The sequence below is a fragment of the Megalopta genalis genome, chromosome 2, assembly GCF_051020955.1.
Source record: "Megalopta genalis isolate 19385.01 chromosome 2, iyMegGena1_principal, whole genome shotgun sequence".
NCBI lineage: Eukaryota > Metazoa > Arthropoda > Insecta > Hymenoptera > Halictidae > Megalopta > Megalopta genalis.
The window spans coordinates 21,193,813-21,214,076 of record NC_135014.1 but is presented as its reverse complement, the minus strand read 5'-3'; the positions used below and the strand labels follow the sequence as shown (position 1 = coordinate 21,214,076).

General features: G+C 32.2%; 2 protein-coding genes across 7 annotated transcripts in view; one reads left to right on the top strand and one right to left on the bottom strand.

Moving 5' to 3' along the window:
* Positions 1-11,778, bottom strand: part of LOC117220653 (uncharacterized) — a 36,025-nt gene extending 24,247 nt beyond the window's left edge. The window contains exon 1 of the mRNA XM_033470836.2: positions 11,612-11,778. Coding sequence (XP_033326727.2) covers positions 11,612-11,678 — 67 coding nt within the window. The 5' untranslated portion in view covers positions 11,679-11,778. The remainder of the gene's footprint in view (positions 1-11,611) is intronic.
* The window catches only part of FucTA (glycoprotein 3-alpha-L-fucosyltransferase A), a 34,657-nt gene extending 14,796 nt beyond the window's left edge, over positions 1-19,861 (top strand). For 3 of the 6 annotated variants that reach the window (XM_033470841.2, XM_033470843.2, XM_033470842.2), the window contains 6 exons: positions 1,300-1,389; positions 5,785-5,976; positions 8,317-8,538; positions 8,899-9,087; positions 9,639-9,874; positions 11,705-19,861. In XM_033470841.2, coding sequence (XP_033326732.1) covers positions 1,300-1,389; positions 5,785-5,976; positions 8,317-8,538; positions 8,899-9,087; positions 9,639-9,874; positions 11,705-12,056 — 1,281 coding nt within the window. In that variant the 3' untranslated portion in view covers positions 12,057-19,861. The remainder of the gene's footprint in view (positions 1-1,299; positions 1,390-5,784; positions 5,977-8,316; positions 8,539-8,898; positions 9,088-9,638; positions 9,875-11,704) is intronic. The other 3 variants (XR_013032692.1, XR_004490321.2, XM_076518724.1) reach the window with 3 other exon arrangements.
* The last annotated feature ends 403 nt before the right edge of the window (positions 19,862-20,264 follow it).

Genomic DNA, 20,264 nt, shown 5'->3' with positions numbered 1-20,264 from the left:
TTTCGTGTGTGTTTGTACGTGTCTGAAGCAGTAGCACAAATTTTTCTGTAACATACTGTTCGAAATTGTGGGAGTTCTTAACAAAATACATACTCGGATCATATCCGATCGAAGAATTCAGCAAACTGTGACAGAGCAAACTTTCACTAGGTCTAAGAAACTTTAATATAATTTTTCAAAAATATCAGATTGAGGAAATTTTGTGCAATCAAAGCTTACATAACAAGTGAGATAGCATTCGGTGATTATCACATAAGCTTGATAAGAAGCATAGCGTTCTTCAACGGAACACTTTTACACTGTCTTACGGACATACACTTATTAACAATCTTATCACTATGATAAAGTAGAGGTCATATAAATATTGCTGAACGTTTGTGTAATTTTTGTGGTAATTTATGTATTTACGTAGTCTTTCACTATCATAAGCGTTGTTGCAGTTGTTGAAAACTAGCAATACCTAGCTTGAGGAAAATCATGATTTCCCAGCTTCTATTTCAGTAAATAAATGTCAAAACTTCGACGTAGTTTACTGAGCAGTATTTTCTTTTGTATTTTGTGCGTTAATAAAAAAAATATTCTATACTGTGTGATAGACTGTAGCCTGTATTTTTTGTGTGGTATTTTTCTACAGGTAATTTCAAAATAACTTAATCACCTCAGTTTTCTTTATGCTTCTAAGCCCACTAATTAGTGACACAGATTTTGCAGCTTTTATCAAATTGATAAAATACAGAAAACAATGTGTTTGATAACTCTTGAACGTTTTCGTTTACGCAATGGACGATTAAATTATCAATGACAAGTAGACTGCGGATCTTTATGCATTTATGCAAAATTATTAAAACGTAAAAAGCTGTAAAAATTGTCAGAAGATTTTGAATAATAAAACACGACGTATTATTGTCACATTTTAATTAATTATATTATTAGAGAATTTTCTTATGAAAAAATTAACAAGATCTAATAAAATTTTGATTTCAATTTTACAATAAAAGATCTTATAATTTTATAAAGTAACATATGAAAATGGGAATTTGCACATAGATCCACAGTCTAATTACAAGTCGTTGTAAGCAGACTATTTTTTGGTACATTAGAACAAGATATAATTATCATTTGATCGATATATTTTTTTTTTAATGCATACCTTTCTCTGAATGATAAGAATTGTTTAAGTGGTGCGTTATTAATAATGTTGATCTGTATTTCTCGCGAACAAGTCATTCACCAAACACAGAATTAAAGGGAGAAGAGAAAGCATTTGAGGACGCTATAAATGTCGAATTTTGATCGCAGATCAAACGAAATTGGCCTTCGAAATTGAAGAAGCCGACGATGCAGGTTCTGCAGACTCGGGAAAAAGGGAAGAAAAAGCTTCTGGTCGAGGTACAGTCATTAAGATGCAGTATCATTAGACGGCTGCAAGACAGTATCTGCGAAACATGCTCGAGACAACCTTTCCATCGTGTCATAAATTATTCCAGCTCTGTTTCTAATCACTTCTATTGATTTGCCTGTGATTAACACTATTTTTCAACGAACACATCAAAAGACAATCTAGAACATTTTAATTTAAAATTGTTTTCTAAGCAATTTTTCTGCAATTGACCTTTCAATTTTTCCTACAACATTTTCGAATGATATTAGATTATACGCAATCTAATTAAATCTAGATAAATCTAGATCAATCTAAATAAATTGTAGATAGAGATCATACAAATTAATTTGGTAAAAATTGATAAAGGGTGTACCAGAAGTCGCAAAGCGATATTAATGTTTAATAACTCTTTTATTTTCTATCTTAAATTATCGAAAATAAATTTTCAAAAAAGTTATTAAACATTAAAAAAGAAAATTATTAAATATTTCAACCCCTTCGTGACTTTCCATTTACCCTATGTATACAAGAAATCGGTAAAAATAGTGTTAAAAATACAATGACTATATTTGATAACATATACCAATAAAACATTGCTAAAGAAACATACAAAAAACTATTTCCATTTTTAAATAAAATTTTATCAGAAGATGCAAAAATTCAAATTTTTTATATAAATTATATTAATTAACTGTTATTGAGAAAGAATTATGTTGTATTTGGTGTGTTTAAAATTGTTCAATATCAAAGTTTCACGTGTTTACGTAGTTTTCCAAGTCCAAGGAACTAAAACCACGGATCATTAACATAAGATGCTAATTTGGTTGTCTCTGTTGTTTCTAAAATACAGCTGACGTTACATAGTTAGTTCTGGTTAGTGTAGTCTGGCTTGTTTCATGCGACACACAACGACTGCGTTGTAGGTACAGATACACGGCCTGTGATTCATTATCTCCCAAACGATTAGATATTAATTAATAATTCATCGTGTGTGTACGACTGCAGCGGATTGCATTCCGCGGTGAATCAATGATAAAATCGGACACGATTCTTAAATACAAGCGATTTGTCGATGTAGAACGATTAGTTTATGATGTAATAGTAATAATTCGCGATCTTTCACGTGCATAACTTTTAATTTAACAACATTCGAGATTTATTTCGAGGTAACAACGTTCGAGGGTTCCGGAATAAACCTTTTAACGGTGATTCGTTTATTCTGGAAAATTAATGAGCAGAGCTTATACTTTCGGGCTTTTTAATTAGAGAAGTTCGTTGTCTGTGAATGTTACGTGTTCGATTGAATCGAGTATCTTCGAGAATTAAAGATGTTTTAAATATTGATATATTTGAAATTTGTTAGAATCATTGATTTCTTGCAACTGGAAAATTTGTTTTTGCACAAATATGCACGCAGTCGATTCGTTAATAGTTAAATTTTCATTACTATCGATTATTTGTCACGAAACAGGGATGTAAAATATTTATCTTGCGTTTGCGATGAAATATCGATACTGTTACTGCTCACTGTTATCAAACTGAATTATCAGTTTCATAGATAGTTGTCGGCATTATTGATATTATATGTTGTTGGCATCACTGATATCATCTTTCTAACTTGTAAGCTCTTACAACCGTGTACTATAATTACATTACCTGTTAAAATTAAGTTGTAACAATTACTAAAAGAAAATATCGAACACATTCTTCAGATTCTTTTGGTAGATCTAGTCATCATTTAATTAGTTTTATTTCAGCTTTTACATGATGTTGCATTCGTATAATATCCACTTTTCGCTCATTTTTCAATAGTTGATAACAGATAAAAGTTGTTTATATGACACAATTTTTCAGCAATAAAGCGGACTTGAAATCTTTCTATTTATTTATCGACGATGGAAATGAATTCTTTCCGATTCGAATGATTAAAAATGAAATATGATTAAAAAATAAATGCAGGGGAGCTCGACTAGTGAAATTGTTATCAAACAACCTTAAATAGTTTTTATGGTAAATTCGGAATTTCAATGTTTGAATGTCAACAAAAGTGAATATTCTTTCAATTATTGAATAGCAATTGACATATATTTTCACTTAATATCTTATTGATCCTTATATGTTTTTTAGTTTAAAAATTCGTTAAAGAATTAAATAAATATAGTCAAACCTTTGCTTTCTTCCTGTTTATGTTACACATTTTATACTTTTAAACTGTACTAACTGTACTACAAATTGTACTAACAATATTTTTGCCAAAAGAGTCGAAAGATACTCGTTAAAATTAAATAAAATTATTTTCCAAGTGTTACTCACTCAATTGTTATGCAAATTCTCAGTTTCATACGTCATTTTATAAAAATTAGAATAAAACAAAGGTCTGTCTTGTCAACTAAAGATTACGTATTGCGATAAATAAAATTAATATGTTATTAGACCTTTCGCATTTTAAGACTAGATATATATAAAATATTGGTAAATATAGCATTGAAGTGCAAAGTTAAATTGACAGAAGTATTATTTTAGAATTTCCTGTGAACAATTGATCTGTCGTTTGCATTTTATTAGCTATTCAAAGGGTAAAAGGGCATTGCAATATCGCTATTCGAAACGCTGCATTTATCATAGGGAATTAATCGGAAAGAATGTACGTCTACACTTAATATTTCCGAACGAGTCACGCGACTGCGAACGCGTCAAGGATGCATACCATTGTGTATTTCAAAGTATTACATAAATACCGAAGTGTTACAGATACTTATCTGCAAAATTATTACCGATATTGTACTCGCAAATGCGGTCGACATTAGCTTCTCTATTGCTCTGTTCCCAGTGGTAAGCACTCGACGACAATCCCACTGTATCATCGAAGTAAGAGAACGATGAGTGTGTGATATCACGATTCTAAACATTCCGAATTCTTTACACGATTTTCTGTCCGCGGTGCAATAACAAATTATTATTCCAATACATTATTGCAAGAGAAAATTACGTGAATTGCATTAAGAATTAAATAAAATCGACTAGGAAACTCATTAAAATATCTGCCTGCCTGCTCTGAATATTAAACAGATCATTCTTAAATTGTTGCATTCTTCTCTTAATGAAAAATTATTTTACAATTAATTAGGTTTCGATAAAACTACATTATATGTATAGTCGACGAGATGAGCATCGGAGCATTCTTACTCATCAATTTTCTATTCCTGTTTTAAAGAAAAACACTTTTACGATTACTAGACTGTGGTTCGTTATGCAAAATAAAAATTATCTGTATTAATTGCAGATAGACATCGAATAAAGTTCTTTGTGTCTTTAATAATTTTTATACACTTACGGATAAAAATTAAAAGACTTTAACGTACCGTTAACATATGAGTAAAATGTGACATTTTAACAAATATAAATTTTATTCAATTACAAGTACATATTATTTAGTGCATACGACAAATAGAAGAAATAATAAAAATTAAAAAAAATAGAAAAGAATCAAGAAAGCAAAATTATATTATATAATTTCTTTATCATTATAAATAAAATAAAATTCATATTTTCGTTCAATGCAAATCTTTATACTATGTTAATAAGGTTTACTGCACCCAAGAATATGCATCCGTGTAACATGTTTCTTAACTTTTATCGTTAAGTGTATATTGACCCTAATACTCTGACTGTTTAACATTCGTTTGATCTTCCCACTATTTTAAATTTCGCCTACTTTATCTCATTACAAATGCATCAAATCCACAGTCCAAATTACTGAGCCTCGATAGATCCATCGTAATGCATAGAAACGACGAGGTGAGCATTAGGGTAGTCTTATTTATGCATTTTCTATTCTTGTTTTAAAGGAAAATAGTTTCACAATTACTAGACTGCGGATCATTGTGCAGAATAAAAGAGCCAAATGGAAAGTTGACTTTAATAGCTTTTATAGATTAAAAGTGCTATATTGGCAGTCTTAAATTCTATCCACCATTTTGAATTTCACCTGATCAATCTTGATACAAGTGCATAAGATCCACGGTCTAACGATTAATGAAGTCTCGATAAATCCACGATAACGAATAGAAACGACGAGGTGAGCATTAGAGCATTTTAATTTTATATTCTGCTTTTAAAGAAACATTCTTTTACAATTACCGAGTCTCGCTAAATCTACAATAGCGAATAGAAACGACGAGGTGAGCATTAGATCATTCAAGTTTTATATTCCGCTTTTAAAGGGACATTCTTTTACAATTACCGAGTCTCGATAAGTCCACGATAATGAGTAGAAGCGACCAGGTGAGCATTAAGTCGCAGCACAACCGCTTCTGGATCGTTAGCTGTACGTTGGAAGAAAGTATGGGTGGCTATTGATTGATGCGAGACGTGTGTAATAATACGATTCTGTTTGTTTAAAGGTTGCCAATCTGACCGGCATTGCAACGTTGTCGCGAAACACTGTGGACGCGTTAGATCCATCGCGGAGGCCTTGGTATATGAAAAAAGGAATCAGAAGACCTTTCCCCGCTCTAAAATCAAATCGCACTGGACGAAGACTGGCCCGACTGTGGCCCGAAGAAGATGCTTACGATGACCGTATCACGAATCAGGTGAGAATCGTACAAAAATAAGGGAAATCTAACTTAATCCCTTGCTCTACGATGTCTTACACTGCCGCGTTGAGTAGCACTCTTTTGTCGCTAATAATTTCGCTAATAAGACGAGACAGTTGTACAAAAAACAAAAATTGTCTGGACATACGAAAAATAAAATCTACGTTGAACTAGATTAGAGAACTTCGAGCTGAGGCAACGCATATGCAAATTGATAAAAATGTAATTTTTCACTGTAATTAAGTAACTCTGCTATTAGGCAAACATTCGTGTTACTTTAATTAGTCTGGATAATCGAGTATTTTCATTCTTAAATTTTGATAACAATCAAATTTTCCTCTGTGACGTAGAAGTTGGTTTAGAAGAATCTTCATTAAGTAAACTGTTAGGCTGTTGAAATCTTATTTAATTTTATGCTGATAATTAGGCTAAGTACATGTTGATGTAACTGTATGAAGATTAATATAAACTTTCATTGAATATCAAATGTGCTAATTTAATATACGTATAGTTTTATGACTATACGATCATATAAGTATAAACAGATATGACTACATATATAACTATATAATTATTATATAACTATTTATCTATATAAGCATATAATAATTTAACCATTTAATTATACAATTATTATAACTAGATAAACTATATAATTATATGTGTAACTACATAACAATATAAGTGTATACTTACACATATAATTATTCTAATGTTCTCTCCTATTAGTTTTCGTTTTTTAAAAATATCACTTCGATATCATTCGAGAATAATTCTAAACGCAATTACCTAATGTTTGTCGAGATGATCCACTGTTCCTACTTAAGGAATAAAGATATCTCGATTTTATCGATTTAAACGATGGTTATACACTTGATATCGTCATCCACGATTAACGCTATAAAATAAACTTTATGTTAAAATAAAAGGATCAGTCAAATCTCATTAGGTTTACTATCTAAAAGAACACTTGCTAAAAAATTCCACCGACAGTCTTTAATTAGCTAAAGCATGAAAATAATAGGATCAACGATGGGGTTAACTCGTGCTCTTCATTTCACTCTAAAAGAACGTGTCACACAATTTGGTCAGGCTTATGCACACATTTAGGCTGCCACGAGTAGTCGGCGAGTGAGAGGACACGGGCACACGGAAAGTTAGATGTTAATTTACCATGTCAAATGAATTGCATATGGAGTTACGACGCTGTCCTCGAGTGCACTAGACTGAAATAAGAACACGTCACGTCGCCCAGTAGCTTTCATTGAAATTCCGCGCACGCACACGTACACGGCACTGTTCACCCCTTTTGTTTACAACACTGCGGAATCTATTGTCCGCGTATTTGGCACATCGTTCTCAAAGAATTACGGAGGTGTAAGAAACATTTTTAAGCTGCTGTGATTCTTCCCCGGCTTTCCCGCCATTCCCGGGGGCTGTCGTTACCGCGGTCGCGAATTATTTTCCTATGAAAGACCGGATTCTGCATCGTGTACATTAATTACTTTTACCTGCGTTCTTGGTTCGGAATTGATGTTCAGCAGGAAACAAAAATGCTTCCTTGACAAAGAGAGAAAAGTATTCATTTATCAAGCTGTTCACGGCGAATAGAGTACGAGCATTCATCTCACTTTTACAATAGACTGCGGATATCTTATTAAAATTTCGATGTTCGAAAAGTTATACTGTGATAGAACACTGAATGCAGTTAACGAGGCTTTAATTTTATTCAAGTCTTAATGACATTCTTTCAAGTTGCTAGAAGATGTAGCTTTTTATTCAACTTCAGCTTCTGTTGACCCCTCGCGCTATAATAAAGAGTCATGCTCGTCGTAGAGATTTCATACATAATTATTCATTTCCTTTAAATCGAAATAAACTGATTCTTCAATTATCAGAATATAGGAATGAAAGTAGGTGAAACAAAAATTATTTATCAGAGAAATTATTAACCCCTTACATGAATTTTAAGTCGAAATAGAATTTAATTTATCATCTATTTATCAGTAGATTGTGGATCTTTATGCCAAATAAAAGCATTCTAAATCAGTTATACGAATCAGAATTGAAATAAAAATGTATTTTATCTTTTAATAATTTTAATAAATCGCAAATAGTACAACAATGTTCCCAAAGTCTAGTCTCTTCATGGTTTTGTATTTCATTTGCATATTTGTCCTACAAATGCATAAAATCCGCAGTCTAGTTATCGATACTTGATCATCAGAGTTAATGCAGACATGTAATAGATATAAATTTTCCGACTGTGAGAATTATATAAAGAACAAAGAAGCTGAAATTTAAACAGTTAATGTACAGTGTGCCGCATTTTTGCAGTTAATGTTCGTGCCAAACAATTACAATAAAACACTCACGGAGCATCAATTGAAGAAAATAATGGTACCGCATGGTATGTCTGAAGCCAAAGTTGGCCAGGATATATTTCTTCAGCATCATTGTCCAGTGAACACGTGTACAATTATTAGGGACGATCCCAGCGAAGCGGATTTGATCCTTTTCAAGGATTATGTGACGCACGTGGGCAGATCACCCAAACAGGTATGTAAAAATTTACATTCTGATCGATGAAACGGAAATATTCTTCGTAGCAAAGATTGTATTCGCATCACGTTAATTTTCGTTAATAAATTAACAATATGTTTTCTTTTATATTCGTTATAAAAAATTATTGGTTTAAAAATTATAGAACTCAGCGAATTTCCAACCCCCAATTATAATTATTGATCTCACCCTATAATTGTGAAGTATATGTGAGAAAACGGTGGTTAAATATTGCATGTTCAGAAGTGTGAACGTATTTAGACTATTTTGGACTATAGAATGGCTTTTAATTAATATGAAGATGTAGTTTGAAATGTAGTTATATACGTCGAATGAGACTGATGCGATTTTCAACAGGTGTGGATGCTGTATTTTTTAGAATGTCCTTATCACACACAAAACGTGAAGAACGCAATCATCAATTGGACGGCAACTTATCGGCGTGACAGCGACATAGTCGCGCCCTATGAAAGATGGCAGTATTACGACTCTAGCATTACGCAAATAGCGCAATCGTTTAACTATGCAGCTAACAAGACTAAAAAGGTAACAATCTATTGTTCCAAATTCATTTCCCAAAAACAATAATCGCTTGCAATATTCAACTGTTCTATCGAACACACAAATTTGTTTATAACATGTAAATTAATTGACGCTGTGCGTTCGCGAAATATGAAATGAATGTCTGTACTTTGTTAAAAATTAGGGGAAGATTGCATTTTGTAAGAAATATTGTATATACCTAAATTCGTAACTCGCAAATTCTGTATTTCTAAAGTAATCTTGATGGAAAAGCACTTAATTCTAAAGATTTTTAAGTATTTTTTAAGTATTTTTCAATACTTTATTATTTTTAACTATTTTAAGTTTTATTAGGATTCTTAATGATTATGCTATATTTGAAAGTAAAATGAAAAGAAAAGTTTAATATCATCTCTTATGATATTACGTTACTGAAGGTAACTTATTGGTTCGCGAACAGAATTGCTATTATTATCAAATAATTCATCAAGATGCATATTATTTTTAGCTTCTGTTATTAGTCTTCGATTTCAATTAGATTTGTTAATGTACTAACACTCTGGTTACCATTTTAGGTAGCCTGGTTTGTTTCCAATTGCCATCCCAGAAATCAGCGTATGCTTTACGCTAAGGAACTATCGAAGCACATTCAAGTGGACATTTATGGGACCTGCGGTACTCTAAGGTGTCCGCGTTCGCAAGCTCAAGCCTGTTTCGATATGCTTGACGATGATTACAAGTTCTACCTTGCCTTCGAGAACTCGAACTGCAAGGATTACATTACGGAAAAATTCTTCGTCAACGGCCTTGGGTATGTAACATTTTTTATATTCCTTTCTGTCTTAATCAAAGATGCTTAATAAAATTATATTGCAACGTCGAAACTATAATTTAAGGACAGGTTTATGCGCCTCTTTGTTCGCCATTTTGAAGAAGAAAACAATTCTATTCTTTTTTATTTTAATTAAATATAATAATAACCATTTTATCGAAGTTCTGTTTGAATATTTTTTGCAATACTTTTTGAAACATATGATCCACATGATCTAATCGAATCATATTAAAACTGCGGAACTATAATTTCAGAACAGTTTTAAGCGCATCGCCGACCGCCATTTTATCTCGTCGGAAATATCTAGTAGCTATTGCAGCAAATCAGTATTTCCAACGAGACATTATTTCTATGGGAAATATTTGAACGACTATAATCCACTGTCTACAGACAATTTGTTTAAAAATGAAGGAGTTCTGAGTCGTTTAAAGAATGTGACAGAATTTTGTTAGGTTGTTACTGTAATTACAGAAGTGTGCTTTCCACACAGCTGTTGTCACCCTTGTTTAGTGCACTTTCGTATATGTAGTGGTCCTTAAGATTCCCTCCTGTCCTACTTCGTTCGAGTGCTGTCATCACCGAGATTTCGGTACGAGGGTGAATGTTACCAGAAAGCAAAGTATCGTTAAACTTCACTAAGATATGTCCTACTTTCTGTTTTTTATTTCCATAAAAAACTCTTTTCATTTCGTTTTAATGAGACACGGAAGGAGAACCGAACATTTCTTCTTTCATTTCCATATATCCAGAAACGAAGAAGATGATAAATACTATTCATTTATTTAAGAATATTTTATAGAAAAATTAAATAGTTGCTACTAAATATAATAATATAATAATAGATTAATTATTTGTAATGCACGGGTAATTTATTTAACAGCATTAACTTACCTAATTTGCAATTCAATAAACCACACTTTAAATTGACCTAGTTGTGCTAATGTAACTTGATCAACTTAATTAAAAATGTGTATAATCTTCAATTAAATGTTTTCATGTTAATACTAAACAATTAAAGGCTGCAAGGTCGGATAGCAATTTTTAAAGCCATCAACAATCACGGACGAAGGAAGAGTCCAATTATTAAACAAAAATTACATTGAACATGAGATTCCTTAAAAATGAATTTTTATATCAATATCACGCATTTAGAAAATACCATATATTCAAGTGAAAACATTAATAATATTTTTCTTCCTATCTTCTTCGAATAGTAATCAGTCCTTTTAGTTTTATAAACACCCATTCAAAATTCCCGCGCTTTACGGGCTAGTCCCGAATACCGATTGACCAAATTTACAATTTCAAAATTCCCACGCTGTCTGTATATGTATTGGCTACATTTAAAAAGTACTATCAGAGACAATAGCATCGAGTTTATAAAAATCCTTATTTATCATTACCAAATTTGTAGCAATGTAACAATTAAATATGTCAAAATCTTTTATTATCCAAGATACTCTTGAATCTAATTAAAAAACATATTAAAAAACATGTGCAATATGAATAATCTTAGTAGTCTAAAAGTAGTCTAATACTGTTCATAATAATAATCCTTATTTATTATTACCAAATCCGAAACAACATAACGATTAAATATTTTAAAATTACCGTCTATCGAATCCACTCCGGACCTTCTCTCCTTACTTTAGAAAACAAAGACGAACCTTAACCTTAATTGATAAATTAAGAAGAAGATAGTGTAGTTCCACTTACAGTAACGATCCTTTTTGTTCTTTACCATATTAGCCACCTGTGCCTTGATTTTGGATGTGATATACATACACTTCAATTATCGTTCTTTTCCAGACACAACGTTCTGCCTATCGTGATGGGTGCACATCCAACGGATTACGCTCGCAGCGCGCCCTACCGGTCATATATTCACGTAGATGAGTTCGAGTCGCCGAAGGAGCTGGCAGAGTATCTTCATCGCCTGGACCGAGATGATGAGCTGTACAACTCTTATTTCCGTTGGAAGGGCACCGGCGAGTTCATCAATACTTATTTCTGGTGTCGGGTGTGCGCAATGTTACACGACGAACGGCCGCCGAAATCTTACAAAGACGTGAACGAATGGTGGCGGGGCGACGGCGTCTGCACGACTAGCTCATGGCGCGAACACGACTTGGCGCGCGCGGGAAATTTGAAAACCACCTGAGGACGTTCCGTGTGAGACCCGTGATTCGAATTCTGTGAAACGACGCGTTCTGATCGACCGTGATCTCGTCGTCCGGACTTCCAAAGGGAGTAAGTAGAAGACTTGTTGTTGACAGGGAGAACGATTAGATTATGCCGATCTTTGACCCACGGAGATTCTCTCGTGTTTTCACGCCGCGGGTGTGCGAGGAGGAACGTAGCCTGCATAGAAAAGACTGCCGACTGCGAATTCGATGGATAAACGATTCGACATACCGAAGAATTTGTACTTTTCGACGAACAACGTGGACTTTTACACATCAAGCTAGTATCTAACGCGAATGATGTGATAGGAATCTAATCGTACAATTATATTATTCGATTGTTTGGGTTTGATGCGTTCGACGAATTCGATGTTCCTGCGTTTGAATCTTTTAGTCGTTCAGGTTTCGTGGTAGCTCGTACAAATCACACTGGTGCTGATCCGTAAGATGTCCTAACAAGAGCGCACGATTTCTTCTTCGTACACATGATTGTTTCAAAAAATGCGGATATTTTTCTTTTAGTGTTAAATATTTACATTGTAATTAAATGTGGAGCAGAATATGATTCACTTTCGCTCATCTGACGGAGTTTCTGATTTAATTTTCGCATGATTGCGTTGATTCGATTTTGGCACTGGTGCGTCGAATCTCCGTTTTGAAATTGACGGGCCGGATCTCCGTTTGAAGATGGTGCGGAATTCAAGTCTTGCGCTCTTGATGGCAATTTTATACTTTAATTGTTGGTTGTCGAAGATGGTTACGCACAGAGCAATTTGTTTTAGTATATCGTTCGATATGAATTTTGTAGCGTTCCTTCAACGATTCTGTCTATTTGGATGAAATTTTACTTACGTTTGTTTGGTGAGTCAATGACCAATATTCAAGCTGAAAATTTGTATTTGGTTTCATAAAAGGTACCAAGGTAGTGTGACGGTTGTCACTGATATTACAAGTTGCTAAAAATTTTGATTTATATGAAGGAATCAATCGAATATATTCATCTACATATTTGAAATTGTAACAAAATTGTGCAACACGCACAATATGTCAATCTGAGAAGTACGCAATGAAGTTTTTATCAGAATTTCTTTCTATGTAATGTAATTACATCTTGTAAGAAATTAATCTTGTCAATCGTTACACACAAAACAATATTTTTTAATTCTGAAAGTAAATAGAAATCGATGATACTAAATAAGAGCATCAAATTTGAGCATATGAATGTTAATGTAGCTTTAAATGTTCCTGGAAATCCAAAGATGTAGACCTGTAAAGTTTATGTTTGTCCATCGTTTAGATATATATTCATTGCACGCATTACCAGCATGTTCAATGAATATTTATCAGTTTTTAGATAAACTGCTCATGTGGGTTCGAATCTTGAGGGCATTCGCTTTACACTTATTTAAATGTCAGTTATAGAAACTGCGTACGTATAGACTTGGAATCATAAACTACACTGTATAGGAGATAGTAATAATTTTTTCTACTCTTTCCATGACTTTTGATAAAAAGAAAAATGCAATGTTTACACGAAGAAGAAATATCTAACAATATTGCAACATACCATCCACCAGACATGTTTATTTTTAAAGAATGACGCTTTATTTTGATTAGATACTATTGGGTAGGCCACTCTTCTAATTCATTGTTTTGCAATGACACCAATTGAAAGGTCAGAATACATGGTAATATATAATTACGTCCTCTGTGTAACAATTTAATGGTACAATTATTTGTTCAATGGGAAGTCAATCTTCATTTGAATCCAATAACTTTTATATTGTTTAGTATGTTGCAAAGAGACAGTTATTGGCATAATGCACCACTGTTCCATATTAAACACACTTTACAACTGCAAGAAGAATTGTGTAGGTCGTTTGAAAGAATGGAAATATTTCAAGTGAACAAATTGATGTCTCATATAATATATTATATGTATATTTACGCAATATGGTATCAGGACAAGCTAAATGGAAGGAAAACTCGCAAAGTTAGGGAATTACAAGATTGTGTAACCATGTGATCAAATAGAATAATTAGTCCCCAACACAAATTTATCAAATGATTTACATAATTATGTAATATATTTTGCATTAATTTGTTAAGTATAAAAATCTCATTTTAAGGGTCATAGACAGAAATTATTTGAAAATTTCCATAATTATTTTCTCATAGTTTTGAATATGAAAAAAAGATCCAACTTTTAGTTGAACTTTCCTTTGGAGTCTTTTATTATTATAAAAGCATTTCATAATTCCGAGCTAGTTACCTCGAACAAACATTATCTACACACAGAGTTCCATAATTTTCTGAATTCCCCTAGCTTCCGTTGCGTATACTAAGACTCTCAGAATGTGATGTCTACTAATTAACGGTATATTGACGTCGATGTACAATGATAGGCTAATGATTTCTGTGAATATTCTTGAGCTTTAAGTGCAGCTACATAGTAATTCAAGTTCTAAGATTATTCATGATGAATGGAATTGATAAATGTACAAAACCTAACAAGATATTCGTGCATAAACGAGAATTGTTTATCGTTCGTATAGTACGAACCAATTAGAACTCACCCCCTTTCGGTTTGAACCTACACGCGCCAGTTTCTAGTAGTACGAGTCGGCGTTTGGTGATCACACCTTCCCAAATATTCTGGAAAACTAATAAATTCTCGCCTCGGTTATCTTCGAACTCTACGATCTCCGTACGTTCTGGAGTAAAATACTAAATTAAGTTTTCGAACGCAAGCGTTGTGAGTGAGTAAAAGTTTGGTCGGTCGCCGACCACTGCCACAGACAATGAATTTTCATGTTACATCGGTGTGTATTCGATACATTGTAAATGTACAGTTGTTGTTTGTAACATATGTCGTCACGTATGTGAGATTTTTATCGAGTCTAGTCGAATGTAACTTCGTCGAAGCTGTTCTTCGAGTTCTTTTTCATCGCTACACACACGGCGAGTACCTGTCCGAATGATTCCTAATTTATTTTCGGTGGTAATTAACTCGGCAGACCGAGTTCCCAATTTGGAAATTTAAATAATTATTAAACTCTCGATTAATCTATTTTTTACTGCTTAAATTCACTGTAATAATTGTCAATTTTAATTTGTAACTTCTTCTATTTGTTTAAATGATCGACAAATCTCTCACGATCTAAATCTAATTGAAGAAAATAATTTTTATCTGAAAATATCTTTTCTACTTATTAACAAATAAAATTGAAACATATATAAATTGTTTAATTTAATTTCTAAAATTGTTATGTTATGACCAAAGGTTTTATTATTTTTGAAATTTCTGAACTGGGAATCTACTTGTTGTTTATCCTTTAAGTTTGCACGGAATTGTTTAAGGGGTTTGCGAATAATTAGCGAATTTAGATTATTATAATAAAAGTCACCGATTTGAAAACCCTTTTTACATTTCGTTTAGTAGAATCGTACGTCAATTTTATGTTGATCGACTAGAATAATTTTAGTTTGTTGTGTCGAGGAAATGGTTACGTACGCTGCTACTATTTTATAATAATTATCATGTGTTCCAACCGAGTTTGTATTATTTCTGCACGAGCTGGTAGTGTCAGCGATACATTCACGAGGCGTTTACGTTAACAGTATCGTACAAAAGCTAGTATGTATAGCAATTGTGGAAAGACATTATATTTTAAGCAGTAATTTGTATAATAGCGTTCAGCTGTTTCATTAGGGCTGCAAAGGTATAATAATTATCGATATCGTCGATTGCAAATTTTTTCTATATCGAATGCAAGTGAAAGACAGTATGTGAGAAATTTTAGAGAATGTATAGCTTTAGTTCGGTACACTTGCACTATTAGTTAAAACAAACACAGCTGCAATCTTAGATGGTTGTTAATGAGGTTTAAACAAATTCCTTTTTGGAAATATGCGAATTTTATACCACGTTTCTAAAGATACTTTCAATCATTATATAGACATTTTTGCTGTATGTCCTTTCTCCAGTACATATATGTATCAATGAATGCGAATCGAACGCGTTACATAATGCATCTAACGCAGGTTCTGTAAAAAAAAAACGGAGGATAATTAACAATTAATTGATAATCGATCTCAATCTTTCTGTTCTAAATGCTAAATTACACATATCAGTCTAGCAATTGCAAATTGTGCTGGACTTAGACGTGAAAGTAAGAGTACAATTAGAGCTGGCTTTCTGGATAGCATAAATCACACCTTAATCCCTCGTCTCACGATATTTTCAATAATTATAGCTGATGAATTTGCTCCATCGTTATTAAGAAGTCGCATACATTCAGATTTATATCTGAAAATTTTATTTATAAGATTATATTTCATGGATTAATCGATTATATTTTTTGAAAGTATGTTTCGTAGTGTCTCCTGAAAATTTTGCTTGCATAAATTCTATTTATATCAATTTTATATTAATATTATTAATTGATTTAACTTATATTAACGTTATTTATTTATTTTATATAAATATTAATATTAACATGTAAATTCGTTTAAATAGCTATGCACACTTTAAAATTTTCATATAATTATCATTTATCGATCATGAATGTGTGTTGAGTTAATAAATAATTGCGATCAGTATTTCATATTTTGCAAAGTCGGATCCATTCGAATAAATGATCTGTATGTTCCCAAAATTTATACTGATTGTTAGAAATAATGATTTGATTTGTTATCGCAAGACGAGAGGTTAAAGACGCTTTCAGGTGACCTAATTCATAAATAGGCAATTAATCCAGACCGGAAGTAGCATAAAAATCTTGCACACGTGGAATGCACGCATGGAAACTATAATCGAGTTACTTCATTGTGGATATCTTGCCACGGCTTTCAATCGGTTCCTATTATGATGTCCATCGTTCGGAGTACGCACAAGCAAAGCTAGGTACTTAGATAATTCATTGACTGATTGATTATCTCGACATCAGGCATGCAATCAGGGAATATGCGGCAATTAAATCGATTTCTCCATATTTTCCTCGTGTACATACTATTCTATACGTACTCTCAGTTCCAAAAGTTTATATACTTATGTTATACTAAATTTACGACTTTTAAGAAATCAATATTTTATATGAATTCTAATTCATATAAAATTAATAAATCAATCAATTAAATTAATTAATTTTAAGACAAATTCTGAGAAAATTAAAATGTCGATTAATTATTTCAGACAAATTCTGAGAAACTTAAAATATTGATTAATTTTTCAAACTCTGAGAAAATTCAAACATTCGTCGATTGTAAGAACAGAAATTAAGTAAAAAATTGTTTAATTCGTTAATAATTTTAATAAATCGAAAAGTGTGTGTTGTTATCGTAATTAAATTGATTCTTCCAAAATCTTTGAAAGAATCAAAGATTCTTTACTCCTAATTTATAAAAAATTTTAGTTACTCAGTTTTCCAATAAATGCATAAAATCTGCATTTTAGTTATTGTTATTGTAATATTAATTTTTGTTATTTCAAAAATATTGTTATTTATTTTCTGGTTGTCTAATTTTAAGTAATAAATTAACAAATGTCAGCAATACATGAACCGTTTTATTACCTTCGTCAAGTATGTAGGCTTTTGAGACTGACGGTGATATCAAGTTTTCTGTTAACATAAGTCTAAGTAAGCAAAATGTTATGGCAAAGAACGATGTAACCTATATGTGGAAATTATGCGTGGAGGTGTATATGTAGCAGTGCAATTTCGCGAGATGTATATGTTTAAAATTTTCTTTTTGATCATTGACAATTTTATCTACCGGCAGCCGTTATAAATAATTGAAAATATCAGAATAAATTGTTCAATAATTACAGCAACTTGATCAACACGTTTTAGGATTGTTACTTGAAAGAAAATTATTAAACTTGAATTAGACATATCACTATTAATTCTGTGCCTCCGGTAGCGTAAATTGTTGAAAATTTCACATGCAACCGAATATTTCTCCGAATTACGTACGCTCGTTTTAAAATTAACAATTTAGCGATATTTACTTAATTTTTAGTTCTTCGATGTACAAGTGGAGACTGTCTACTGTTTCTTTGAACGTGATATCGCATCAAAAGAAATACATATTTCGAATCGACTGATTCATTAAGACATTAATTAACAGAATAATTAAATTCCACGGGATGAATGTTGCGATTTGAATAGTGGAAGCAGTAGCAGTGTTTATAGTTGGGTGCCGTAATGTGATCCGATTAGTTCGTTATTGATTGTTGGTGCTGATTGTACGAATTGGTGCTGTTCTACACTGTATAAATTGATCGTCAGGTAACATTGTTCGTTTCTAGCGGAGAACGTCCATCGATAATTGTATAAAAATAGCGTGCGAGCGTTAGTGTTCGAAAGAGGACTAAACGCGAAAGGTTTCCTGCTTCTTCGATTTCATTTCTAGCTATATTTTCATTCGCTGGTAATTATCGTGATAAAGTAGGATATTAGAAGCAGTGGAGCATATCGGTTATAATAACAAGAATATCGATGATATCGTAAGAATATCGATAATTAAATTTGCCATATTTAATAACATACAAGAAAAATAACTAGCGGAGAAAAGCTGGTAGAGTTTATTTTTATTAAATATAACTTCAGATGCAACGTGGTTTTGTAAATGTTAATGTATGTTAATGTACGCAATTTTGTTAATGTATGTTAATTCGTACCTAGTTTAACAACACTTGCATTAAATCGCACTTCCAAAGTCGCAGACATCAAATAGCAAGATTAAACACTTTCTTCCTTCGTACTGTTGCTATTCTGAACGTTTAATTATCGACATCTAACCGATATTATCGATAAATGGGTATTATCGTTAATGCAGATGCATTATCGATAGTAATCGATAACTATATGGCTGACAACACCTCCAACGAATCATGCAAAGCCAGCAAAATGTAGAATGCTCGAACTTCGAGTTCTACCAAATGTTACTCACGAACATTACATATACTTATCAGAAGTCATCGTCCAGACGCTGCGATTTCTTTAAATTTCATTTATTATCTTGCGAAAATATAATTCTTTTGATTTTATGAAATTATTTCGATCTTGAAGTCTTGATTTTTCGAAGCAAATTACAAATGATGCATTTGTGAAACGTTAAAAGAATTTCGGAATATGGATACGTCAGTTTGAATTTATTACAATATTGATTAAGTCGATGCAGAATGTAAGATGCAAATGTAGAATTACAAGTCACTGATTTATAATATCTTAGGAAAATTACATGAATTTAGTTGAAATATCTCAGAAAGATTACGAGAATTTATATTTATCTTATGAAGATCACAGAATTTATTTATTAATACATATACTATTATAATACACCTTATGTGTATACGAATAAATTAATTTCATAATTTCTCTCAGAACATGTCTAGTACATTGATTATTTTATCTCGTCTGGAGATTGTAATGGTTGAAAATTAAATTGAAGAATGATCGCCTCGATGAAAGCGATGTTTATATCCTTAGAAATATTTGGTAAAACTCTGTATAGTTCATTTGCAACAGTAGACGAGAGTGATAATGTGCTCGGGATATGAGAGAAATCATTATCCTCGTCGATGTTGGAGCATTAGATTAGGTATAACGAGGAATAATCTTATGACTATGGAAATAAATAAATTTCTGATTTTCCTTGCAGTGTACTGTGATGTCGCGATGTGTGTAGAAAGTTGAGGGTCCACTTCACTTTCCCCGCGTGACGGGATTTTGGAAAAGCTCAAAAGGAATGCAATAAAATCAGATGCATTTTTCAATTATTTCAACTTGATGTGATTTCTCCTTCTTTTCGGAATTCACCATTTGCGTTGCGACATTTGTTCCTTTCATATGATACACACCAAAGTTGGGCAAAAAGTAATCTAACTCTAATTAATGTAATCACTATGAAATCATCTTTGCGATTAATCATTACGATTATTGTGTAATCGAGTAATCTGATTAATTATTAACGATTATAACGAACGTGATATTATTATTATGATTATAACGACTATAACTAACGTGAAATCATGCTCACGATTAATGATTACGATGAGTACAATATTCCAGGAATCAGTATTAATGAAAAACTTACTGCCCAACTCTAAGATACGGTATCTCGCTTAAAGTATTTGTCGTTATTAGATTGCAGATTTTATATACTTATGGCACAAATCAGTG